Source organism: Narcine bancroftii, chromosome 3 (assembly GCF_036971445.1).
Source record: "Narcine bancroftii isolate sNarBan1 chromosome 3, sNarBan1.hap1, whole genome shotgun sequence".
Classification (NCBI taxonomy): Eukaryota; Metazoa; Chordata; class Chondrichthyes; order Torpediniformes; family Narcinidae; genus Narcine; species Narcine bancroftii.
Window position 1 is genome coordinate 158,289,567 of NC_091471.1, and position 20,650 is coordinate 158,310,216.

At 45.1% G+C, this 20,650-nt stretch overlaps 1 protein-coding gene across 8 annotated transcripts in view; it reads left to right on the plus strand.

Annotated features, from left to right (window-relative positions):
- LOC138757761 (electrogenic sodium bicarbonate cotransporter 1-like) overlaps window positions 1–20,650 on the plus strand; it is a 148,290-nt gene that overhangs the window by 95,275 nt on the left and 32,365 nt on the right. For all 8 annotated transcript variants that reach the window (XM_069925588.1, XM_069925585.1, XM_069925589.1 and 5 more), the window contains 3 exons: window positions 2,213–2,484; window positions 15,317–15,393; window positions 18,215–18,400. In XM_069925588.1, coding sequence (XP_069781689.1) covers window positions 2,213–2,484; window positions 15,317–15,393; window positions 18,215–18,400 — 535 coding nt within the window. The remainder of the gene's footprint in view (window positions 1–2,212; window positions 2,485–15,316; window positions 15,394–18,214; window positions 18,401–20,650) is intronic.

Sequence of the window (20,650 nt, forward strand, 5' to 3'; positions counted from 1 at the left end):
AGATACGACTGAGATTCAACATGTCAGGTGGTATAGGTGCCTAACCTTTTATCCGGGATTGTCAGGACTGGACACCTGCTGTTGTTTGGAATCTTCTGGATTTTAGAATCATTTTAATTTCAGTCCCTTTAAACAAACACCTCACTTATAGCCCCCATCATCCGTCCCCTCTAGCTATCCGTCGTCCCTCCAAACCACATCGGACATCCTTTTTCACACCCAGTCGTCCGTCATCCCCTACTGACCATCTGTCCTTTGTGCCCCTCCACCTCCCCAGACTATTCTGCACCCTAGACTGGGCTGAGCATGGGTGGGTGGGGAGTGTTCGATGTTCACTGTACAGGAAGCTGCTCAGAGCCAGCAGCCAAATTGCACAGAAAGCCAGACACGAGGCGCAGAGCTGCAGGAGGAGCGGGCTGTTGGGGTGATGGATGTGAACGTCAGCGGCTTTCAGGTGCTCCACCAGCTTTTCGGGCCCTCAGGCACACCCCGGCAGCACAGTGCCGTCCGTCCCCCCCCCCTGTTTGGAGGGGCATTGCTGCCAAGCCTGGAGCTTACGGAGGGCCACACCAGATCACTGCGGTGGCTCAATAGAGGAATAATGGCTGTCTTTGTTACCTATAATCTCCCATGCAACTGGAACTGGTCTGCCAGCGCCAGAGCGGTTCCAGGTGCGTGGTGAGTTATGGGTAAGGAAGACGACCATTGATCCCGCATTGAGCCAACTACTGCCTGCTTCTTTCCCACTGGGTGCTGGGGCCCAAGAGTTACCTTTCCACCGAAAGTAAGAGAGGAAATTAACATTACCTAAAAAAAAGTGCTGGTTTTCAGAACTCTGGGTAAAAGGTTAGGCACCTGTACAGGCTCAGGGCATTGCAAAGGCAGATCGCTAATATTTGCACTAATGCCTTCTTACAAAGTTTAATCCAGATTTAACTGTTTTATAGGCAGATAGTGGAGAACTGGAACATTAAACAAAGTGTTGGAGAATGATAGACAGTCGATATTTTAGGCCTGAGGCTGTCCTCAGGACTAGCATCTCTGATGAAAGGCTCAGGCCCGAAACATCAACTGCCTATTGCTTTCCATGGATGGTGCCTGTTTTGCTGAATTCCTCCAGCACTTTGTGTACTGAGTAGATTGATGATGTCGCAAATGTGTTGGGGGCCATTAGATCCATTGAGTCTGTGCTGGCCCTATGCAAGAGCAACCCAGCCCATCTCACACCCCCTGTCCTGCCCAGCTTCCCTTCAGATGTTCACCCATCCCCTTCCACTACTCCCTTGACCGTGCATTCAAGACTCAATGACTTATTGGGCACAAAAGGTTTTCTTGCACCACTTTTAACATCAGAAACAAGAGGAGGTCATTCGTCCTGCCAAGCCTGTTCCTCCCATTTAATAAGTTCAAATCCGATCTAGCCGGGGACTCAGCTCCACTTACTTGCCCATTGCCCATCACCCTCAATTCCCTTATGATGCAAAATCTATCTTTCTGTGTCTTAATTGGGTACCCTCTACTGGTTCCTCTCTGGGAGATGTGGTTCCTCTCTGGGAGATGTTGTTCCTCCTCATCACTATTTCTAATCTGCTCTAGAGACCATGTCCCCTAGTACTGGTCCAACCAACCAGGGGAATCAGCCTCCCTAGTTCTATGTTACCAGCACATTCATTCTATGGTTCCTGATTCATGTCACTTCACCAATGGGAACAGTCTATTGTGGAACAGTGCGTGATTTAAAATTCTTCTGTCAGATCCCCTCACAACATCCTCTGATCCAAGGAGAGCAACCACAGTTTTGCTAATCTGTCCACAAGATTTCAGACCCTTCTCACTGGGATCAAACCATCTCCAAAACTTTTCCCCAGGTGCGGTGCCTTTGGGACACCATCCTCCAGTGCTGTGTAAAAGGTCATAGTGACTTCTTTGCTCTTGTTCTGCTTGCCTCGGTTTATATTTTATTTTGCTAATATCGAGGTGTTTAGTTATGCCTCTGTGAAATGTTTCCTGCACAGGTTCCTCAGCATAAACTGTGATGGGAACGTTATCCTCTCAGTGTTACATTGGCATGCCTATAGAGTAGAGCAGTCTGCTGAAGATTGAATCAGTACTATTGCTTATAAATGATATTATCTCTTTGTGCACCTCAATCTGCAGTGTTGTGAAGACAAAGATGGGCTGTGAGGATCACTGATCTTAACATTTCTTCCAGGGACAATGCGTTTGACTACCTGGAGTTCCGACTTTGGATTGGGTTGTGGTCTGCCTTCTTGACCCTCATCCTCGTTGCCACCGATGCCAGTTTCCTGGTACAATACTTCACCCGTTTCACCGAGGAAGGGTTCTCATCGCTCATCAGCTTCATCTTCATTTACGATGCCTTCAAGAAGATGATTAAACTTTCCCACTATTACCCCATCAACTCAGACTTCAGGGTGGACTATGTCACTCTTTTCAGCTGCACCTGCCTACCACCTTCCCAAGGTAGGGTTCATTCACAGGTGCTATGAGTGATCTAATGTGCACACTGTGGCTCCAGAACACGCCATTCTAACCTGTGCTCTTCGAGGGTCAAGACTGATAGTGGGCACGGAATTGTGCTTTGAACTCAAGAAGGGTCAGGAGAGGTTTAACAGACAAGTTCCAATTTATAAAAGGTTGCTGTAACACTGTAACACTCTTGTCTGCTCTCAGGTAGATGTAAAGTATCCTGGGGAACCCTCTTCAAGGAAGAGAGTGGATAACTCCCCAGTGCCTTTGTCTGGATTGGAGAGGCTGGACAAGCTAGGACTTTTTCCACAGAAGAGTAGGAACTTGAGGGAGTTCATGATAGAGGTTTATAAATACATGAGGAGGCATGGATAAGGTAACAAGGCAGTGAATTTGTTTTCCCCAGAATTGAGGAATGAAGAACAAGAGAGCACAGGAGAGAGTGAAAGATTTAAAGGGGTTCCCAGGGGACACCTCCACACAGAAGGTTGGAATGAGCAGTCAGAGGAAGTGGTGGAAGTGGAGACAATTGTAACATTTAAAAGGAATGTAGATGGGTATATGAATTAGAAAGGTTCAGAGGGATATGGGTTGAACGCAGGCAAATGAGACTAGCTTGGTCAGCATGGATGTTGGGCCAAAAGGCCTGTTTTCCATGCTATAGACCTCGATGACTCTAATCTCACTGAGTCATTGATGTTTGTGGAAGCTTGCTGCACACCAATCACTTTTCATCCATTCCACATCCAAACACCAAAGTAAATGGCAGAGAATGTGAACTCTGTGTCATGGTGTGATGAGACTGCACCTTAAGTATTGCTAACAGGAATATCTGCAGTTGATGGGCTCAGCAGTTGTGCATCTTGTTGAAAATTTCTATTGACCCCGATCATTACAGACTGCCACATCTGAACAGCCCCATCCTCTCCCTCTACTGATTCCCATCATTCTGCCTGACAATCACCATGCCCCTCCTTCTCCCTATCTAATCCCAGGTCCTGAGATACAATGGAGATACATGGGAGATTGCATATCCTGGAATCTGAAGCAGCAATCTGTTGGGTGAACAGCATCTGTTGGAGAAAAGGAATGGTCGATGTTTCGGGCTGGAACCCTTGATTGAAAGAGCAAAGGGAGATAGTTGGTATAATGACAGGGTGGGAAATGTTGGACAGGGGCCAATGGAAGATTGACAATTAGGGAGGGGTGAAAGATGATAGGCAGTTGATAGATGCCAGACAAAGGAAGAGAGGCAAGAGGAAGGAAAGGGATCAAGTGGTCACAAAGGATGGAGGGAGGGTGAAAGTGGAGACAAAGTTGCTGGATTTGTTGAGTAGTGATGTAATGAGATCTGTTCACCAATCTCCCACAGGCCCATGTCAAAACGTTTGCATCCTATATCAACTATATCCCTCTGAACTCTCAGCTTGATGGTCGTCGACCATACTTTATCTTCCGCAGATGCTGTTCGACCTGTTGAGTTCCTCCAGCAGATTGTTGCCCAAAGCTTGAGCTATCAGGAACTCTGCTGGAAGAGCTCTGAATAACTATTCTTCCCTAATTGAGAGGGTGCTGTGAGTGGAAGGAAGTTGTGTTGCTGTTCCAAATGCTCATGCTGTGAATGAATCATCACCCTTGGGAGGAGGTAATGGGCTCAAGGTGGGTCACTGATCACTCACCTCTGTGTGTATGTGTGAGAAGCAGCACAGAACCTGTTGGTTTCACACTAATAACGATCTGCAGCACACAGCTCCAGAATTCACAGAAACAAGTAATTTCTAGCAGGGAGATGATTCATATTGCCTGCCTCTGTGGTCCAACTTTGAGTTTCTCGGGTGTATACTTCTCACTGAACTTCATGGAAGATTAATTGCTCTTCTCATCAGTTGCCTCCTCTAACCCCTTCCCAGGCTGACTGACCATACACATTGTTATACAGGTGGCAATCAGACTGCCCCTTAATTGAGTGAGTAGCAGGTATGTGGCCCACAGATTAGCATCTCTGTTCGATTACTTGCCTTAGTAGCAGGTTCTGTAATATCTTAACACAGTCATGGTTAGTGCAACACTATTACAATGCCAGCAAACAGGGGTTTGCCTGTAAGGAGTTTGTATGTTCTCTCTGTGCCCGGGTAGATTTTTTCCAGGTGGTCCAGTTTCCACCTACATTCCAAAGATGTACGGGGTTAGTAGGATAATTGGCCACATGGGTGTATTTGGGGCAGCACAAGCTTATGGCAGAAGGTCTGTTAACATGCTGTGTCCCTAAATTAAATATCCATTGGCCTCAGGTATGACCCATGGAGAGGCTGTTTCTGGTGATAGAATATCTAATCTGCACATCAGGTGCAAAACGTCAACTACCTTTTACTTCCAATAGATGCTGTGTGACCTGCTGAATTTCTCCCATACATTTCTGACGTACTCTTCTTTAACTTAATCTGCATATGGTTGCTTCCAGGACTGAGGGAGTGTCTCCTGGATAAATTGTCTATCTGTGTGGCTCTCCACCCATGTCACCCAACAATAATGATCCACGTACCTGCATTTCATTGTGTCATAGAGTTTTGCAACATAGAACAATGCCATTTGGCCCAACTGGTTCATGCTGACCAGGTCTTCTACGTGAACTAGTCCCATTTGCCTGCACTTGCCTGATATCCTTTATCCATGAAGCTGACCAAATGTTCTTTAAATGTTGTAATTATCCACACCCCCACCACTTCCTCTGGCAGCTCATTCCACACACCCACCTATGAGAAAATGTTGCATCTTAGGTCCCTTTAAACCTTTCCCCTCTCACCTTAAATCTATCCTTTCTAGTTTTGACATGGGCCTGTGGGAGATGGGTGAACAGATTTCATTACATCACTACTGTCACTTCTCATTAGATTCCAGCAACTTTGTCTGGGCAAAGTTTACCTTATCTATTCCCCTTGCCACATGGAAGGAGCCTCTTCAGCACTTCAATTCTATGCTAGTTCTCTATGCGTTGCACCTGTTCCATTCCCCTTCCTTTCCCTGTGTCCTTTTCCATTCCATGTCCCCATTCAATCCCCCTGAGGGCAACATACAGCAGCCAGTCAACCTGAACACCAGCTTGTCTTTGGGATATGGGAGGAAACCAGAGCACCCAGTGCAAATCCTCAAGCCCACAAGGGGAATGTGCAAAATCCCTGTGGAGGGCACCTGAAGTCAGGATTGAACCTGGATCTCTGGTGCTCATAGACTTTCAGCTTAATGTATGTCACATTCTAAATGCAGTACAGCGCGACAATAATGGAATATTTACTTTTTGCCTTTCTTGTAGTGGGGTCAAGCTGTGCACAGATTGGCTGCTCTGTTTACCCCATCAGAATGGGGATGAATGACATTTGCAGTTTATTTGGGGAAGACATTGGGGAGGTGCTGAATAGTGAGAGTGAACACGCTTTCCCAGTACATCAGTCTGTGTGGTTTGTATTCAGATCTGGAACCAATAGATTTCTTTGCACCATCACTCTGTTGAATGCTGACAGATTTCCAGCCTCCACACCACTGGGTTATTCATAAGACACTGGGATCAACACCCTACCACACACTTCTTCCCATATCCATCCAAGTTGTGTATAGTTCCGGCCTCACTGCAACAGGAAGGGAGTCATTAATTTGGAAAGGGCAGAAAAGATTCATGAGGACATAACAAGGATTGGTGGCCTTTAATTATAAGGAGGGGCTGGATAGGCTGAGACTTTTCTCCCTAGAACATGGGAGGCTGAGGGGGGGAACCTTTTAAAATCAGAGAGGCGTTGATAAAGTGTATGGTCAAAGTCTTTCTCCAAAGGACATAGGTTTAAGTGGGGAAAGATTTAAAAGGGACCAGAGGGGAAACCTCTTCTCACAGAGGGTGGTGGTTGTATAGAATTAGCTGCTAGAAAACATAGAACACTACAGCATAATACAGGCCCTTCAGCCCTCGATGTTGTGCCGACCCATATATTCCTTACAAACAAAAGTTCTAAATCCTTCCTGCCTTGTAACCTATTTTTCTTTCATCTGTGTGCCTGTTTAAGTGTCTCTTAAATGCCCAGAATGTTTCAGTCTCCAACACCATCCCTGGCAAGGCATTCCAGGCACCCACAACTATGTGTAAAAGAACATACCCCTGATATCTCCCCTAAACATTTCTCCCTTCTGTCCTCTGTCCTCACTTATATCCTCTGCTGTTTGCTATTCCTAACCTGGGGAAAAGGCACAGGCTGTCCACCCTGTCACCATGTCAGGATCTAATAAACCTCTCATCCTTCTTTGCTCCAAAAAGAAAAGTCCCAGCTCTACTAACTTTGCCTCATAAGACTTATTTTCCAATCCAGGTAACATCCTGGTAAATCTCATCTGCACCCTTCTCCATAGCCTTTATATCCTTTCAATCGTGAGGTTACCAGAACTGAGCACAATGCTCTAAATGTGGTCTCAAAGAGATTTGTTGAGTTGCAACATGACCTCTCGACTCTTGAACTCAATCAATCCCTATTAATGAAGCCCAGCATCCCATAGGCCTTCTTAACCATCCTATCAACCTGTGCGGCGACCTTGAGAGATGTATGGATTTGGACCCCAAGGTCCCTCTGTTCATCCACACTCTGAAGTATCTGACCATTAACCCCGTACCCTGTACATCAATCCTAATGTGTGATGAAGGGGAGGGGGAGAGTGGTGTGTGTGTGTGTGTGTGTGTGTGTGTGTGTGTGTGTGTGTGTGTGTGTGTGTGTGTGTGTGTGTGTGTGTGTGTGTGTGTGTGTGTGATGGAGGAGAGGGTGTGTGTATGATGAACTTGATGGAGAGGAGGGGGTGTATGATTCTCTTAAGCCATGTTCACACCCTCTGGTGGTTTGGGCAGAGTAGTTCCCATCGTACCCAGTGACGGACACTGACAGGACACCTTTGATGGTGCACCTGCAGAAGTTGTTGAGGGACACAGGTGATGTGCCCTGCCAAGCTAAGTCTCTGGCCATTGGTGAATGAGTTTTGTGTGGGAGTGAACCTGACACCATCACAGAGGGTGAGCTTTGCACTGAAGTGCCTGTGGTTTATGCATCAATAAGTCACCTGGTTTGAATTATTGGTATTGCTCACTGCCAAAATGTAGCCCAATTAAAATGCAGAAACAACATAAATAGAACCTAACTTATTTGTATTGTTTTTTTTCGCAGATGGTTTCACTATAAATTTAGATACAGCATGAAGGTCAATGTTTATAGAAGCAGCTAAGATCTTGCAAAGTGCTTGCTTGTTTGGGCTCAGTGTACCCACAGTATTTCTGGGCTGACTCTTTGGAACAGGTGTAAGAAAACTCCGATAATCTGGTGATGTTGGACCAGTAGGCTTTTTGGACTATTGAGTGGTACTCTCATTGATAGACTTGCTTTATTTTTTCTACATATTCCACTGTGGAAAAATATTTCCCAGAGAACCTGGGGACCTGAAAGGGAGCAGCAAAGGTACAAGGTTCTCCAGCCACACTCTCTGACCCCAGTCTGATACACTCTAACCTCAGTCAGAGATATTTTCACTGGCCAGGGATAATGTATTGAGAGTGCCCCTCCCTCAAACATGTGATATACAGCATGGAATGGGCCTTTTAGCCCAACATATCAATACTGTCCAAGTTGGCATTCTGGGATAGTCCTATTTGCCTGCATTTGTCCCATATCCTTCTGAGCCTTTGCTATCCAAATGCCTTTAGAACACTGAAATTGTGTTCGCCTCCCAGTTTTCTCTGGCCCAGACCATCATGAAGGCTAACAGTCTACAGACAATATTCTTCAGAAATCTAGTATGTTCTGGAAGATTTAAAGAGAAGCTGAAAATGTGCATCTTCCAGCTGTGTCTCAGTGGAAATGAGAATGGCATCAGATCTGCCAATTCCTTGGCTTCTGGGTCTCACAACCTTTCCTTTTGGTATCCAGTCACCACCTCTTCTCATTGCTATCTTCAGAGAAGTCCAGCACCTCTAGGTTCAAGAACAGCTATCAAGCCTTTGAACCTCTCCTTGTTATGCTAATCAGGACTGCTCTGACTGCACTAAAGAGCTCTCTGGACTATTACAATCCTCTTTATTTTGCACTAGGATAACTGTGAATATTTATTATCTATCAACCCTACATATGTATTGTCCCTTTTAATTTAATTCAGTGAGTTTATTTTTAAAAGTACCTGTTTGGCTCCAGCAAGTAAGAATGTCAGTACATCTGTGCATTATAGTGTGTGTGAGACATTAAACTCGTCATTATTTCCAGTGCAGCTAGCTGGAAAATTAGCCACAGGTAACCAGAGATGTTTGACTGTTTGTCAAAAGATACCTGTGAAGAATGTTGTTCTACAAGTTCAAGTTATATTAAAGAGAAATGCAAGTTTTAAAAAGACACATTTTCAATGCTTTGGTTGATGTATTATTATTTATAAGCAGTGAATTGTCAGTGTCCTGAACTGAGTGGTCTACAGCACAGAAACAGGCCCTTTTCCAGCCCTTCTAATCTGTGCCAAACCATTTATTTTGTTTAGTCCCACTGACCTGCACCCAGTCCATAGCCCTCCATACTTCTCCCATCGATGTACCTGTCCAAATTCTTCTTAAATGTTAAAATTGTGCCTACATTCACCACCTCAGTTACCAGCTCATTCCACATTCTCACCACTGTGTGTGGAGAAGTTCCCCCTCACATTCCCGTTAAACTTTTCCACTTTCACTCTTAACCCATGTCCTCTGGTTTGTATCTCACCTACCCTCAGTGGAAAGAGCCTATCTACATTTACTCTGTCTATCCCCCTCATAATTTAAATACCTCTATCAAATCTCCCCTCATTCTTCTCTGCTCTAGGGAATAAAGTCCTAACCTAATTTTTCCCTGTAACTCAGTTCCTGAAGTCCAGGCAATATCCTAGCAAATCTTCTCTGCACTCTTTCTATCTTATTGATATCTCTCCTGAAGTTAGGTGTCTAAAACTGAACACGATACTCCAAATTTGATTTAGAAAACTTTCCTGAACTCATTTGAAAAACTCCAAGCCATCCAGCCCTTTTACTGTAGGGGAGTCCCAATCAATATGTGGAAAATTAAAATCACCTACTGTCACAACCTTGTGTTTTCTTCAGCTGTCTGCTATCTCTGTACAGATTTGCTCCTCAAATTTTTGTTGTCTGACTATTGGGTGGTCTATAATACAACCCCATGAGTGTGGTCATAATTTTCCCATTCCCCAGTTCCACCCATATAGCCTCAGTAGACGAGCCCTCTGTTCTCTCCTGCCCGAGCACAGCTGTAATATTTTCCCTGATGAGCGATGCCACTCCTCCCCCTTTCATCCTCCCTGTTCTATTGCAAAGGAAGGCTAGAACTTTGAGCTGCCAGTCCTGTCCCTCCTCCAACCATGTTTCACTAATGACCACAATGTCATAATTCTATGTGACAATCCACACTCTAAGCTCGTCTTTCTTTCCTACAACACTCCTTGCATTGAAATAGATGCACTTTAGAAAATTTCCGATTTCCACCACATACAACTTCTAATGGTGCATGCGATTTTCACATAATCTTTTCCCTTCTCCTATCCTCTATCTGCTCTGGCACCCTGGTTCCCATCACCCTGGAAATCTAGTTTAAACCCACCAGAGCAGCACTAGCAAACCTTCTCGCAAGGATATTAGTCGCCCTCTAGTTCAGATGCAAACCATCCTGTTGGAACAGAACCCACCTTCCCTGGAAGAGAGCCCAATGATCCAGAAACCTGAAGCCCTCCATCTTACACCATGTCTTTAGCCATGTGTTAAGCTGCTTTATTTCAAACCTCACTAGCAGGTGGCACAGTTAGCATTCCTGAGATCACAACCTTGGTGGTTCTGTCCAACCTAATCCCTGAACTCTCCCTGAAGAACCTCCTCTCCTTTCCTACCCTATATGGATCACGTCATCTGGCTGCTCACCCTCCCTCCTGAGAATGCCATGAATTCAATCTGGGATATCTTGGACCCTGGCACCAGGGAGGCAGCATACCATCCGAGATACTCGACCCCTTCCACAGAACCTCTTATCCATCCCCATAACTATGGAATCCCCTATCACTACAATTCACCCTTCACCCTTCCCTTCTTAGCCACAGGACTGGACTCCATGCCAGAGACCTGATCGTTGTGGCTTATCCCTGGTAGGTCCCTCCCCCCGCCACCCCGCCCATCAGTTCCCAAAATAGTATACTTGTTATTGAGGGGGATGGCCACAGGGGTTCCCTGCACTGCCTGCCTGTTCCCTTTCCCTCTCCTGACTGTCACCCATCTACCCTTCTTCTGCCTCCTAGTGTCCATGTCTCTTCTCTTTGGCTTGGCTTTGCGGACGAAGATTTATGGAGAGGGTAAATGTCCACGTCAGCTGCAGGCTTGTTTGTGGCTGACAAGTCCGATGCGGGACAGGCAGACACGGTTGCAGGGGAAAATTGGTTGGTTGGGGTTGGGTGTTGAGGTGGGCTCTGCGGTCTTCTTCAAAGGAGGTTGCTGCCCGCCGAACTGTGAGGCGCCAAGATGTACGTTTTGAGGCGATATCAGCCCACTGGCGGTGGTCAATGTGGCAGGCACCAAGAGATTTCTTTAAATAGTCCTTGTACCTCTTCTTTGGTGCACCTCTGTCACGGTGGCCAGTGGAGAGTTCGGCATATAACACGATCTTGGGAAGGCGATGGTCCTCCATTCTGGAGATGTGACCCACCCAGCGCAGCTGGATCTTCAGCAGCGTGGACTCGATGCTGTCGGCCTCTGCCATCTCGAGTACTTCGATGTTAGGGATGAAGGCGCTCCAATGAATGTTGAGGATGGAGTGGAGACAACACTGGTGGAAGTGTTCTAGGAGCTGTAGGTGATGCCGGACAGGAGTGTGGGTATGACAACGGCTCTGTATACGCTCATCTTTGTGAGGTTTTTCAGTTGGTTGTTTTTCCAGACTCTTTTGTGTAGTCTTCCAAAGGCGCTATTTGCCTTGGCGAGTCTGTTGTCTATCTCGTTGTCGATCCTTGCATCTGATGAAATGGTGCAGCCGAGATAGGTAAACTGGTTGACCGTTTTGAGTTTTGTGAGCCCGATGGAGATGTGGGGGGGCTGGTAGTCATGGTGGGGAGCTGGCTGATGGAGGACCTCCGTTTTCTTCAGGCTGACTTCCAGGCCAAACATTTTGGCAGTTTCCGCAAAACAGGACGTCAAGCGCTGAAGAGCTGTCTCTGAATGGGCAACTAAAGCGGCATCGTCTGCAAAGAGTAGTTCACGGACAAGTTTCTCTTGTGTCTTGGTGTGAGCTTGCAGGCGCCTCAGATTGAAGAGACTGCCATCTGTGCGGTACCGGATGTAAACAGCGTCTTCATTGTTTAGGTCTTTCATGGCTTGGTTCAGCATCATGCTGAAGAAGATTGAAAAGAGGGTTGGTGCAAGAACACAGCCTTGCTTCACGCCATTGTTAATGGAGAAGGGTTCAGAGAGCTCATTGCTGTATCTGACCCGACCTTGTTGGTTTTCCTGCAGTTGGATAACCATGTCCCTGTAACTCCTGTCTATCACCCCCTCTGCCTCCTGAATGATCCAAAGTTCATTCAACTCCAGCTCCAATTCCTTAACTCAGTTTGTCAGGAACTGCAGCTGGATGCATTTCTTGCAGATGAAGGGATACCACTGGCTTCCTTGACAACCCACATTCTGCAAGAGGAACATTCCCCTGCCTTGGCTGCCATTCGCACTGCTTATGACTAGAGGAACAAAATATATATTTTATTATATATAAAACCTGCCCTTACCTGTGCCTTCCTGTTTAATCCATTTTGTTCCTTGGAAAGGTTGTCCCTTTCTTACTTCAACTCCTACTATTCCTTACCTCTTACCTGTTCTTGCCAAACCCTCACCACTCTAACACAGCCCACTCTGGTGATGACCGCTCCGTTATACAGTCCCTCACTTTTATAGTGATATTCAACTTCTTCCTCCTAGCTGTGACAGGAGAATCTCTCTGACACAGCAAGAATACGTAACTCCAGAGAGCAACAATTGAATGAAACTGCAGATGCTGGAAATCTGAAATAAAAACAGAAAGCGCGAGAAACACTCGGCAGGTCTAACAGCATCTGTGGAGAGGAAACAGGGGTAACGTTTCAGGTCTGGGATGTTTGGTCATCTTGCTGGTTTATCTGGCCTGGGTTTAATCGCTGAGGCCATTTCTTCACACCATTTGCCTGATTACTGGACATACTTAAATGGTTAACAGATTTTTATTTCTTTTGCATCTTTCCCATTTTCCAGATATCCCATGCAGAGAGCAGCTTGGATGTAAAACTAACCCAAAAACTCCTTGGTGGTTGTTTGAGAGTAACCTGAAGCACTCAGTGGCAATTTTGTTGCATTAAATTTGCTATATAAATACAGAAATGTCCAGGTGGTAATGATCTGAAGTACCTATTAATAATTCCTCTTTTTAATAAAAAGGGAATTACAACTGTGCAATCTAACCTCATTAAAGCTGACAAATCTCCAGAACATCAGCAAATTGATATTGAGGCTCTTTCAATCTGAGAGCAGAATAACGAGCTGAGTGAGCAAAGTCCAATTGTAATCTTGTGGTGGTGACCAAAGGACAGTAATCCTGGTGACAGGTGAGGTCAGTGCTAGTTTTCTGCACCATATGTCCTGATCCCAGCACTAAGCCCACTTCTATCACTCCAGCACAGACCTTGCCAGTCAGAACACAAGGACTGTTCCTTCTTTCGTTATCCTGTAGCTAAGCTGATCCCCAAATTCATAGCACTACAAGAGTCTATTTGGCCATATCTGAGGATAAAACCCATATGACTCTCCAACTGTCCTTCCATCTTATCATTTTGGAATATAAAGGTAGTACTCTTGGTCCCGAAAACCCAGCGGGCCAGCTCATCTGCCCCTGCTTTTGGTAGAGCCCCTAGAGCAGGATTGATTATGCCTAAACTGTGCATTAGTAATGGTCACGGTGCCCAGAAAATACCTTTTGATCAACACACACGTGTTGCACAGCACTTTACGCAGTACGTGATACACGTGTTGCACATTACATGTTACACTGCATGTGTTACATAGTACATGTATGTGGCAGGATGGTTAGCATAGCGGTTAGCACAAAGCTACTACAGTGCCAGTGACCCAGATACAAATCCTCCACTGTCTCTAAGGAGTTTGTACCTTTACTCTGTGACCATGTCATTTTCCTCTGGGTGCTCCAGTTTCCTCCCACATTCCAAAAATGTACAGGGTTAGAAGGCTCATTGGTGTGCATTTGAGCGGCACAGGCTCATGGGCCTGAAGGGCCTGTTACCATGATGGGACTATAAATTAAAATTTAAAAAAACAATATTTGTGCACTTTCAGAACATATATCTGTTCAGACTAATGTACATCTATCTCAGAATGATATTAACTCCAAAGTTTTAAGTACAAGTTAAATTGATATGGCTTTTCTTTTTAAAATATTTTTATTAATATTCTACAATAGAAACGATCAGGCTTTTTAATCAGGAGATTAATCTAATCAAAATGGACAAAATTAGGAAGGGATTGGAAGATGTAAATAAAGAGAATTTTTTTGTGGTGAAACAGAGGATTGAATTATTTACTGCCATGTGCCAGGCAAGTCAACCCACTCTTAAATACAGTAGTTAGTGCAATAACAAAACAAAATGCAGGGTATGGTGTTACAGTGAATCAAAGAGATTCACTGAATGCAGTCTTATAAATTGCAGGGAATAGAGAAAAGCTCAGAAAAATAGTGCACGGCATCATCTTTTACCAGTGAGAGGTTCAATATGATGCCGTGTCCTGTTTACTTGTTCTTTTCTCTATGCCCTACACCAGGGGTTCCCAACCTTTTTGTTCCTCTGTACCCCTTGGGCATTTTTATTGGTTCCCGTGTACCCCTAAAAATTAAGGATTAAAAAAACTCAACATTGTGCAATCTGACTGCAGATTACAACACCATGTATTGTATAGTAGTGGTTATTCTCTCAGACCCAATGTACCCCCCTAAAAAGTGCAAATGTACCACTGGGGGTACATGTACTCCAGGTTGGGAACCCCTGTCCTACACTTTGTAACATTGGATAAGCATGTTTTCCAATTTGTGATAAACAAACCCAAGATGTAGCAGGTAGACCATGTTAGGCAGAGATCAGTCAGGATTTGAATCCAAAAGCAGTTCTCTACGTGGAATTGGAGAGTCTTTGAATTTTCAGGATTATGAGGAAAACAAGGTTACAATGGGCTGAATAGTCTCCTTTTGTAGTCTTGAGTTAGCAGTTCCCACTCACCTGTCTACACCAGTAACCATTGATCATGTCTTCTCCCTCTATTAAAGAGTTGAAATTTGGGTGAGTCTGAAGGTTGAGTATCCCTCCAGTAACACAGCAAGATCTCACAACCAAAGAAAGCCCTCTCTTTTCACATCCAAAGGAGGGAACAATTTAACATCTTGTCCAAAGGAGGTAGTTTTGTGGAACCTTGTTACTGTCCCTCGGCAAGGTGGAATGGCTTGGATTTGGGGAGAAGCAATGGCTCCAGCCGCAACTTTATTTTCAATGACTAAATAATACACAATGTATAGTGATGGAAGGTATGAGCCTGCCTATGAAGACTTTGCAAGATGTACCTGGGAGCCTTCGGCGTGGATTAAGTGTACAGTGATTGATGATTCTTGTTGTGTGTGAGGTATGTAAAGCATCTCAGAAAAATCTGGGAGAGGTCATTCTTTCAATGCTTTTAAAAGTAACTGACTATTTCTCTTGTACTACTCTGCAGGTGTAAATTCAAGCCTCCTTTGGAATGATTCTGTGACCTCCATTGTTCCCATGCAGTATAATGACACTATTTACATAGTAAGTGTCTTCTTGTTATTCTGGAGTTTGTGACTCCAGAGATGGTCCTCGTGAAGGTGTCGGATCTGTGTGGGATTTGTACAGTGGATGGATTTGGACATAAATAGAGCTAGAACCTGCTGATAGCTTCTTGCTTTAGGATTGGGAAGCAATATTAAGCCACAGGTAGAAGTTCGATTGCAATGAAGTTGAGATGACAGCTCTGTCCTTTGAGGCACCCTACTTTGATTGTTTCAATACCTCTATTAATGGCGGCATTAACATATCTTTAAATTTCTTATAGAAGTCGAATGGAAAACCATCTTCACCTGGTGACTTACCATTCTGCATAAAATTAAATGCACTAACAGCCTCTTTAACTGTAAATTGGGAATCCAGGTCTTTTCAATCTTGACAATTTAAAGAAGGAAGTTGAATTTGATATTTTTTAAAAATTCAATTTTTATTTTCTCATTATTAAATTGAGATGTATATAAATTAGCGTAAAAATCTCTAAAAGAATCATTTATATCTTGAGGTTTATAATTAATTTTTGAATTTCTTTTAATGGCATTAATAGTTCTAGAAGCCTGTTCTACTTTCAATTGCTAACCTAACACCTTATGAGCTCCCTCCCCCAACTCATAATATTTCTGTTTAGTTCTCTGAATTATCTTCTCTGTCTATAAGTTTGTATTGAATCATAATATATTTTTATTTATCAAATCTATCTTTTTCTTTCAGACAGATTTTTCTGTAGATCTTTCTCTAAATTCTCTATTTCTTTCTCCAATTTATTTACTGCTTTAGGATAATCTTTCTTAATTTTACTAGAAAAACATTATTTGACCTCAAAAATAAGCTTTTAAAGCATCCCATAAAACAAATTTATTATCCACTGAATCAATGTTGATATCCAAATATTCCTGAATTTGATTTCACATGTAATTACAAAAATCAACATTCCTCACAATGAAGAATTAAAATCTATCTATAAACTGAAATACAGGTACATGATCCTTTATCCAGACATCTAAAATCCGGAAAACTCCAAAATACGGCGTGGGGACCAACAGTTTGGGGGAAGCATTCGAGGGACTGGCAGTTGGGGGAGGCAGCTGAAGGACTGCCAGTTGGAGGTGCCAGCCGGGCAGCTGAGGGACTGCAGTTGGGGGAGACGGCCGAGGGACAGACGGTTGGGGGAGGTGGCTGAGAGACTGGCGGTTGGGGGAGGTGACCAGACAGCTGATGGACCGCAGTTAGGAAGACGGCTGAGGGACCATTGGTTGGGGGAGTGGCCGGGCAGCTGAGGAACCAGCAGTTGGGGGAGACTACCGGGCGGCCGAGGGACTGTGGTTGGGGAGATGGCTGAGGGACCGGCGGATGGGGGAGGCGGCCGAGGGTCCGGCAGTTGGGGGAGGTGGCCAAGGAACCGGTGGTTGGGGAGGCGGCCGAGGGACAGACAGTTGGGGGAGGTGGCTGAGGGACTGGCGGTTGGGGGAGGTGACCGGACAGCCAATGGACCACAGTTGGGAAGACGGCTGAGGGACCAGCAGTTGGGGGAGACTACTGGGCGACCGAGGGACCGTGGTTGGGGGAGATGGCTGAGGGACTGGCGGATAGGGGAGGCGGCCGAGGGTCCGACATTTGGGGGAGGCGGCCAAGGGACTGGTGGTTGGGGAGGCGGCCAGGCGACAGAAGTGGGTGAGGGTGGATACGGCAGCACAATTCAGGTGGGCTTTCCGAAATCCGGAAAAATCCGAAATTCGGAACACACTGTCCCCCAAGGTACCCGGATAAAGGATTGTGTACCTATACTCTCTTCAGATCCTAAACATGAAATCAATAAAGGTGAATGATCTGATAAAAATCCTAGCCTTATAATGTGCATGAGTTGCAAGAAAATGGATTAACACCCAAGCCGGAGGGGAACAGAAGGAGAGGGAGATGGCTGGACAGTGCAGAGGGGTCAGGTGGCTTTTATTTGTGCTGCATATTTGACATCATGGTGAATGTGCTGGGAATGAATAGATTTCATTGAAATGTTTTGAAGGAACTCAGAGAAGGTGAGCACCATTATACCCATTCACAATTCATCTGCCATGAAGATAAAGACAGTCTGACTGGCAGCTAATGTGAGTGCATAATGGAGGCTGAGCAAACTGGAATAATAAGCTTATCATGGATAATAGCATAATGGCATTTTTATTTGAGGTGTAATGGAAAAATATTTCATTAGTACAAGTATAATTAAGAGCACTCAACATTCATTTCCTTGGGGGACAGTGTTGTTGCAGAATTAACATCGGGGTAGATGAGGGGGAGCACAGATGTAATATATTTTGTTGTGATAAGATTATAAGACATAGGAGCAGAAGCAGGCCATTCAGTCCATTGTGTCTACTCTGCCATTTGATTCATGGCTGATGTATTTTTCCTCTTGGTCCCATTCTCCTGCCCTCTTCCTATGACCTCTGAGATTAGAACCAGTATAGTCTGAATGCTGGGTGGATATAAAAGTAATTTTTGTTTACTTTGTACTGAGGATATGTAAAAATTAATCCACTAGCAGAATTGACAGGCAAAGGTAGATCCATGAGAAGCCCCTTGGGGAAATCATCTGAATGGGTTATGACTGGATAAGGAGCGGGGTTTATGTGGCGATTAAAACATCTGTAGAAGGATGGAGAACTCATTCAGTTAGTACGGAAATGTGAGACGACCTCAAACCTCAGTTCAAAGCTCTGAGTATAAAGTACAAATATGGAAAATGTGTTAAAGATTTCAATAACGGTGCAGTCTTCCAAGAAAGTGATTTTTTTTTTCTTTATTCTGTGCCGAGAACACAAGCATTGATTGGTCGCTGTTGTCCAAGAAGGAATGCATGAAATACAAAGGTCACATGGTCGGTGCAAGTTGTCACTATGTCCCAGATGTCACACTGATGTCTTTCATCCTTTTCCTCGGGACCTACAGCTGTTCAATGATGTTGAAGAACTTTAAAACCAGCCCATACTTCCCAACCAGAGTAAGTAATCGGGATGAATATTTGACCTGCTTCTACCAGTGGCTATTACGTCTTAAACTATCAGTGTAGAACATTCACTCAGGTTTTAGCCTGTCACATGCTTGACAGGAGTACTCCTGCGGAATGAATGACAAGTCAGGTGGAGCAATGAAAACTGGAGTCAGAATGGGAGGAATGCAGAGATCTCCAAGGGTGGTAGGATGGAACATGTCAATGCAAGTGGGAGTGGCGCGATCCTGGAGGGAGCTGGAAGTATTTTCCCACAGGCATAGCTGGAGAGGGAGCCCTGGAAGGTGGTGGGTATAGAGTTCGGTGTGGGATGCAGAGTTCTTGTTGAGTGAGGGTGGGAGAAGGTGTGGACCCATGCAGGGGTTACAAGAGATCCGTTAGTACAGAACAAAGGCTGCTGGTATGAGGTTCATTCATGAGTCTGTTAACAGCTGGAAAGAAACAGTCCTTAAATCTGGAGTGTGTGATCTCACGTTCATGTCCTTCTTCCTGAGGGGAGGGGAGAAAGAGTGAGTTTGTGGCTGGGGGGATGTGTCTTTTGTTAATTGTTCTGCCAAGCTTTGCTTTGTGAATTTCCTGAATGAAATGAGGGAACAGACTGCAGGGTTAATGTGGCTGAGAATGGGAAGAAGCTTCAGAACCCTTTTGGACATGGAATTGAAACAGTTATTAGGAACATAGGAACATAGGAAATAGGAACAGGAGTAGGCCAAAAATGGCCCATCGAGCCTGCTCCGCCATTCAATATGATCATGGCTGATCGTATTGAACTCTGGACTCTGCAGGAGAGCCAAGCCGGGGGTGTGGGGAGGAAACACTCTGGGTTCGATCCTGAGACATGCCACCCCTCCCTCCCTCTGCCCTAGTAATGCTGTAAAGTAGGGGTCTCTAAAGTGGTCAATGAGACTGTCCAAGGGGTCGATCAATGTTGGGGGGGGGGGTTGATTGAGCTTTTAAAAATAACGCCTATGGCAGACGTGGCCAACCTCTTGTGAGAGCTGGCCTTGGTGGCTGCCATGTTGTACAATGTATGATATTGTCATACAAATTGTACAATGTATTTATGCCATGAAGTTCTCCCTTGCTGCATCTAGACAGGTACTTCATAAAAATAAACTATGATAGCATACATTAAATTTAAAAAAGATATAATAAATCCAAAAAAAACAGTTATTTACAGTTATCAATCGTACAAGAAAAAGAATGGTGTTTCAATAGTGCAAACAGTCCTTTTGTGATGTCGGAGCAGTTCCCTGATTAGCGTAACAAGGCCTGAGCTATTGGAAAGACTCTGTTCTTGAACCTAGAGATGCTGGTCTTCAGGCTTTTGTTCCTTTTGCCCAAAGGTAGCAGTGAAAGGAAGCTGTGACCAGGGTGATGAGAGTTGTTTATGATGTTGGCTACATTCTTGAGGTAGTGCCTCACTTATCCTTCCCCATGAACTTTGAAATTATTGTAAAGCAAAGCAAGGAGCACACATGCAGAAATGTGATCCTGTTGTTCCTATGATACCTCCATCAACACCTACCTGCAACTCCTCCCATAGTCACTTACACATGAGGGGAGAGTTGAAATAACCAGTGAACCTACCAATCTGCATGTCATTGGGAACCCTACCCGGACACAGAGAGATCATGCAAAGTCCACCCAGCTAATAGCCAAGATGGGGATTGAACCAGTGCTGTGGGGCGGCACTCTGAGACTGCTCTGACAAAAGGACTGCCTGCACTATTGAAGCACAGATTTCTGTGATGCCTTTGACACACTCTGTGAAGCTGGTGGCATAAACCAGGTTAGGAGAGAGAGTAGCCCAGGGTGTGAGGAGTGGGAGGGCATGCAGAGGACACCGTGACTGGCATGGGGCAGATGGGCTCTGTCAGTGACACTGTTTCTCTACCTTCCCCCTGATCCACCCCCACCCTTTGCCCTGTCCCATTCAGTAGGCCAGGACCAAAGTGTTCCTGGAGTGCAGTTTTCGATGCCCCTGTCACTCTGCAGTATCAGGGTGAGTTCAGTCAGCACGTGGGAGGTGAAACCAGAGACTCGAGAGATTAACCAGTGGCAGGGGAGCAGAGGTAAACATAATCAACTAAGTGCATCAAGGCGGAAGCTGCCTGTAACTCAAACCCTACTTGCCATCAGATAGCTGACTGTACAGGTGAGGGTCTGTCCCACAGAGGACAGCAGCAACAGTGACGGGAACTGGTGTTACGGAGTCCAGAGGACCCCAAAAACCAGCAG